Source organism: Fulmarus glacialis, unplaced genomic scaffold (assembly GCF_000690835.1).
Source record: "Fulmarus glacialis isolate BGI_N327 unplaced genomic scaffold, ASM69083v1 scaffold12038, whole genome shotgun sequence".
Taxonomy (NCBI): domain Eukaryota; kingdom Metazoa; phylum Chordata; class Aves; order Procellariiformes; family Procellariidae; genus Fulmarus; species Fulmarus glacialis.
In genome coordinates, this window is record NW_009229031.1 from 8201 (window position 1) to 15057 (window position 6857).

Below are 6857 nucleotides of genomic sequence, written 5' to 3' on the forward strand. Positions count from 1 at the left end.
GCCTGTAGCTACCTGAATTTTTAATTTTTTTTTTAACTCACCCTTCGATTAAGGTACTCAGCTTGCTGCTATTTAGCCAAACAGGATCATCTCGAAGACAGTAGATTTTACATATGTTTTTCATATGGATGAAATGCCCCTTGAAGTCACTGGAAATAGTGAATAAATCTTGATCTTTAGGAGAGCTAAACTCTAAAGAGCAGGGTGAAGAAAAACCAGGAATAGTTCCTCTTCATCTTATTTCTAAGTTTATGAAAAGTCCAGTTTAGATAAAATGGTCAACAGTTTAGTACTACTGTAGATTTAGGAAGAGCTAGAGTGGATGGAGGATTAAGTTCCATGTCTTCTCTGTTAAATGGGAGAAATTGTTCTTAAACAATGCTCAGAGAAAAATTGTGTTAATTTTAAAAGCACCATTTGCATTCAATCTTTTAATATGTGATAGTCTTGCAATAATAAAGTAGGTCGGTTTAGCCTTTTGTGTATATGTAACAAGAACTTTCATTTTTTATTACATCAGTAAATCACAGAGATTACAATGATTTCAGAGCTTGCAATGCAAATTACATTGTGCTTACGTATTAGCTATTGTATTTCTCTGCCACGATAATAAAGCATTGCCTTTATTCTAGTTTGTTTCTTCTCATTTTTTTTATTCCTGCTTGCAGTTCGGAGTTCCTCAGAGCACGATTAGATTATTCACATTTCTTCCCAGCTTCTAGTTTCAGCTGGCATGGAAAGAGGCCAGCAGAAGTCCTTGCCAACTCTTGTGTTAGTTGTGCTGTAAGAATTGTTCAGAAGACAGCAATCTCTTCAGGAAAGTCACAAAGTCATGCAGTATGAAAAAAACAGAATGTTGTGCCTCCATGTATTATATTGAATTGAAGACAACTTCTCCCATTCACTGCTTTCAGTGAACATAACATGGATGTATCATGTCAGACTAAACATTCATTTGACAAAATATCCTCTCTCTGCAGTAACCAGTAGAAGAAGCCAAGGCAGGGGTTTAAGACAATAAAGACCTATTGTCATATAGTTTCAGCTGGGGCTCCAGGAGTCTGCAGTACAGCAATGTTGTGGAGAAAGTGTACCTTTGTGTTTAACATGGCAATGATGGAAATCTCCCACTAAGCTGTTGGCTCACTCTTTGAAGCCATGTAAAATTTTACCACCAGCAGCTTGCTGTGCCAGCAAGTTCTGTGGCTGAGCTACGTGAGTATTTCCTTTTATGTTTTTGAATCTTGAGAGCGTTTTTGTATGTGTCATAGTTCTTTATGTGAGAAGAGACGGTGACTATTCCTATCCATTTCCCTTGTGGTGCTACTGACTTTATGATCTCAGGGTTGGCCCTCTTTGGATTACTCCCTTTTGCCCTAGTCATCTATTCATCTAACGATCCACGTGTGCGATCATCTGGTGGCCTTGGTTAGTACCTTTCTACTCATAAGGTATCGATTTCAGATGGGACATCACAATATTGACAAGGTACATGCCCACAGCCTTCAAGATTCAGGCACACTATGGACACAACCATATAATGACGTTTCTGATTCACTCTAAACTTGTTCTCATGCTATTTGCGTTTCCTTTCATCGCTACTGAACATCGACGTGACATTTGCATAGAATTGCCTACTAGGTTCTCTTTCCAGAGTGCTAACAGTTTGCACACAGTCTGCCATTCTTCAGGTTTGATTAGGATTGCCTTATTCACATGTGCTTTGCATTTATCTACACAGAATTTAATCTGCCATTTTATTACCTAGCCATTCAAAATCATGAGTACTTTAGCAGGCAGGTTTACTTTTACCATGCTGAATAATTTAGGTTCAGTAAATCTCGCCACCTCCCAGATCACCTCCCTTTCCAGATCACTTACGATTGCATTGACCAATTCAGGCCCTTGTACAGATCCATTCTCCAGAAAACTTAATCATCTTTCTCTTTGCCTCGTAGGCTTGAGCACCTTGCTTAGAAATTTCAAAGCAAAGTTAGGGTCACATTGAATTGCTTTCATCTAGATGTTAATAATTTGAGTTGTGAAAAGGTAATTTTGTCCCGCAATATTGAAAACAAATTTCTGTGTGGCACCAAGATTAAAACCTGCTGCCTTCAGGAAGAGTTTATGATTTCAGTGTCATATTTGTTCTGAACTGTTTTCTCTGTATTGAGATATATTAAAAGTGTTCAGTAACATTATTTAAAATGGATTGGTACGGTTTTGTATATATATGTGATAATACTGTATTACTGAGTTGATTCAAATTTTTTTTTCATTTGCTGCTGTTAATCTGTTGTTGATTATCAAAAGCAAAATCATTAGTATAATGGAGTACATCCTTTCACTATGATTTCAGTGGAGCATATCTAATAAACTAAGGCATCTGAAATTGGAATGTAATAAAAATGCCGTATTTATGTTAATGGAATATTCTTGTTAAATGAGTGCTGCTAGTGAATCTGCGGTGAAACTGAGCTTGTAATAAGTCAAAGGTTACGGAAGAGTTTGCACAATAGGAGGACAGCATTTAGTTTTACAGCGATAGTTTGTCATCTGTTAAAAATCTTTTGGATAAAATGCATTATACTACTTTAAATAAAACTTACTGTGAAAATTCAGGTACCGTAAGTTAAATGTGTAAAGGTAGTTAATGGTTATTTCAGTTTTATACTCAAATACTATTCTTCATTGTGGACGAAGAAAAACTCAAATGATTCTTTATGATTAGAGGAGATTTAGGAAAGATTGGAGTGTCAGGGTTTGTGGGAAAGGATGCTGATACCATTCAGCAGCCCAAGAGCCTCCCCTTCTGTTTTTTTGTTTTCAACGTTACACATTTTCTTTTTCTTTATTTTCCTATAAGGGGATTTTAATGTGAAATTCTAAACGTGAAAATCATGGATTCAACTTTTTCCAGAAAAAGTGGAGAATACAAAAGCACAGTCACCTTGCAGAGCACACAGTAGACAGCTTTAAATAAAAGGGGCCAGGAAGAGAGTGTGGCTTATAACTGGAGAGATGGCAGTCTCACCTGATCAGCTGATCTTTTTTCATTATTCAAAAGGTAAATTCTGGAGGGAGAAGGGAAAATGATTCTTCCAAAGAGCAAATATCCTCACCCAGCCCTTTCCCAGGCACTTTTCTCTGGGATTCAATCCCTAACCTCTAATCTGCCTGTCCTGCCAGTGTCCATCTCTTGTCCTCGAGGAAGCCGTATTTTGATTTTGCCAGCACTGCTGGTTAAACACTGACTCAGTAGCAATGGTGTTGGTTCCCGTCCTCTGTGATAGCAAGGAAATCACCCAAACCCTCATGTCCATGGTTCATCTCATCTCACATGACAAGCAAAATACCCACCTCCCAAGACAGAACAAACGTGCTCTGACAGCTTTACGTAGGAGTCCTGTGAATAAGGAGTATTTGAGTCATTTTGTAACGATGTGTGTTTTTTCACTCTCACTCTCACTTTAATGTAACAGACATACCGGTTTTATTAAAGGCAAATTTAAGATAACTTAAAGTAGTTCTCAGAATTAGGCTGTTGCTTTTCTCCATGTTACATGACTGTAGCCTCAAAAATGCTGACCTGACTAATAGTAGTAGCTATCTTTGCTCAAGCAGAGTCATTTGGGGTCTGAGTGGGGTGGGAGGGAGATTCTAGAAATTTTGCATTAAAATTCTGTTTTTCTAAAGATGACAATGTGTATTTCTTGTACATGCTAATGAATTTTAAATAATTGTCATGGTTCTTTGCTTTGTTAGGAGTTATTTTACATTTATTGCCCTATGCTTAATACTACTTCTAGTAGCAAAACCTCTGTTCTAGAAAGAATTGCAGTAAAAGGAGCTAAATGTTTTGAGTCTGAGACATTGTATCATCAAACCTCACCTCTCTGGATTTCATCAATGTATAAAAGACAAACTTCAATACCCAAAATCTTATTATAGCTCAAGTTTACACCACCTCCTTGAACAACATTTTCTATCTAATTAGCACATTTTCCTGACGTATTAATTACAGACCAGTCCACAGATGAAAAAGAGCAGCCTCTTCTCCTTTATCTGCTACTCATGGGAAATAATTCTCTTTCTCTGGAGTTAGCAGGTGTTAGCTTAGCAAAGAGCAGTGGGTCTTAAATGTATTTATGATGTTAATATTTTACTCCTCCATATATCACTTCCCATTTAAGAATAAATATTCATTGCATTAAATTAATAATGAGCTAAGTTTTCTTTTAGGGAGGAAACTGAGTCAAAGAAGGTTTTGTGATTTGCTCATAGTTTGGCTGTTAGCACAGAAAGGTAAAAAGGCCGGCTACTTTAAATCCTAGACCAGTGCTTCAGCCGTAAAATGTATCTCTCCACTATTTAGAAGATACTACAATTACTAATTTGACAGAAGTAGACTGTCTTTTCTTGCCACAGAAATACACTGGAAATTACTCAGGGTGAGTTATACTAGCATGATCTATAGCTTCATTGACATACTCTGTTCTATGTATCCCTGCCAACACACATATTCCAACGGTTATATTTCAGTCATTGAATTCTTTGTCCGCATGGGAAAAAAAATAGTTTTGTTGAAATGAAGTGCATTCAGTTTTTGAATGTTAAGTAGCACTATCCATTTGCGTATGTCTGTAGGAAATACAAGCAGCTTTGTGTTCCATTAACATAAATCCAAGGTCCTCTTAAAAAACTTCATCAGTGTTGTTAACCTTTCAGTAAGAATCTGTGCTAAGAAGGGTTTAGATGTAGGTGAAGATTTAGTGTTTCATGCATAGCAGCATTCAGCCTGCACCTAGGAACTCAGAAATACTGCCTACAGACCTTCAGTTAAGTGTTTCATTCAGTTTTGCAGTTAGATGAAGTAAATTTATACCCAAGATACCTGCCCTTCTGGTTAGTTAGAGGACAATATTTGCTTAGTATGGACAATAGTGAAACTGAGACCAAAACTGTGTAAATAATTCCTACTGAATACTTTATAGTTCTGTGTCTAAAAATAGCCATGATCTATAAGAATTAGTAAGGATCAGCAGCACCGATGTGGGTCCTTTCGTGGGTAGAAGCACTTCCACTTAATGCCTTTTTTTTTCTTCCCCTCTCTCTCTCTCTCACATTCTAGATGCAGCAGTTGTTCCATGAAAACTATGAACACAACCGCGAGGGTTACATTCAAGATCTTCACAACAGCAAGATTCACACAGCCATAACTCTTCACCCCAACAAAAGACCAGCCTACCAATACAGGCTGCACAACTACATACTGAGTCGCAAAATTTCGGAACTGCGCTATCGGACCATCCAGCTCCATAGGGAAAGTGCCCTAATGAGCAAGCTCAGTAACAGTGAAGTCAATAAGGAGGATCAGCAACTGGGAGTGATGCCATCTTTCAATCACTTCCAGCCACGTGAAAGGGATGAAGTCATCCAGTGGGAGTTCCTGACAGGAAAATTTCTTTACTCGATGGTGGAGAACCAGCCACCCCGGCAGAGCCTGAGCAGCGTCCTGCGGGCTGCACTGGATGACACCGTGATGCAAGTCATGGAAATGATAAATGAGAACTCTAGATCTAGAGGAAGGCTCATTGATTTCAAGGAAATACAGTATGGCTACCGCAGGGTGGACCCTCTGCATGGAGTGGAGTACATCCTGGATTTACTGCTTTTGTACAAAAGGCACAAAGGAAGGAAAGTTACAGTTCCGGTGAGACGCCACGCTTACCTTCAGCAATTGTTTAGCAAACCTTTCTTCAAAGAAGCAGAGGAGCTGGATGTAAGAAGCCTGCTGGAGGATACCAACACTGACACTCAATCTTTCTCTTTTCTTTCAAATTCTTTAAAGATTTTTTCCTCACCGTTCCAAGGCACCAAAGATGTTGGGGGACGCAGTGACAAGAAAATACATATTCTTGTCCCTCTCACAGGAAGATTTGACATTTTCTCAAGATTTATGGATAACTTTGAGAAGACTTGTCTGATTCCCCGGCAGAATGTAAAGTTGGCAATAATTCTCTTCAGTTCCGAGTCGGGCCAAGACTCCAGCAAACACATAGACCTAATGAAAGAATACAGCATTAAGTATCCTAAGGCAGATATGACCCTGATTCCAATGGCAGGAAAGTTTTCTAGAGGTTTAGGTCTTGAAATGGCCTCATCTCGATTCGACAATGGCACTTTGCTGCTGTTCTGTGATGTTGATCTGGTATTCACACCAGACTTCCTCCAGCGATGCAGAGATAACACTATTCAGGGAGAACAGGTTTACTACCCTATCATCTTCAGCCAATATGATCCAAAAGTAATATATGGAGGCAACCCTCCAGCTGACAGTAGTTTTGTTTTCACAAGAAGAACTGGATTTTGGAGGGAGTATGGATTTGGAATTACCTGTATTTACAAAAGTGATCTACTTACTGCTGGTGGATTTGATACCTCAATTCAAGGCTGGGGACTTGAGGATGTAGACCTCTTTACTAAAGTGATAACATCTGGCTTGAAGGCTTTCAGAAGTCAAGAAGTAGGAGTTGTCCATATTTTTCATCCAGTTCAGTGTGACCCCAATTTAGATCCGAAACAATATAAAATGTGCTTAGGGTCCAAAGCAAGTACGTTTGCCTCTACCATGCAGCTTGCTGAACTCTGGCTACAGAAACATTTGGGTGTCAGGTACAATCGAACTGTCTCCTGACATTTCAGCTCATTTGGCCTTTTAGGGGAGTTTACCTCATTATTGTTACTATTATTTGATTTTGTCATAGTTTTAAACTCCCTCCTCATTGTCTTCCAAAGACTGTTGACCTCAAACGGGATGAGTCTGCTGTTCACTGATGTTTCTTATACCTGCTGTA

The 6857-nt window shown here is 38.7% G+C and overlaps 1 protein-coding gene across 1 annotated transcript; it reads left to right on the forward strand.

The window, feature by feature from the left end:
- The first annotated feature begins 5131 nt into the window (after positions 1–5131).
- LOC104081099 (chondroitin sulfate synthase 3-like) lies at positions 5132–6697 on the forward strand. Its single transcript, XM_009583708.1, has one exon. The coding sequence runs from the start codon at positions 5132–5134 to the stop codon at positions 6695–6697; it is 1566 nt and encodes a 521-aa protein (XP_009582003.1).
- The last annotated feature ends 160 nt before the right edge of the window (positions 6698–6857 follow it).

Bases quoted from the DNA above. Each gene is read 5' to 3' on its own strand.
- LOC104081099 (XM_009583708.1), top strand. From the start codon at position 5,132: ATGCAGCAGTTGTTCCATGAAAACTATGAACACAACCGCGAGGGTTAC.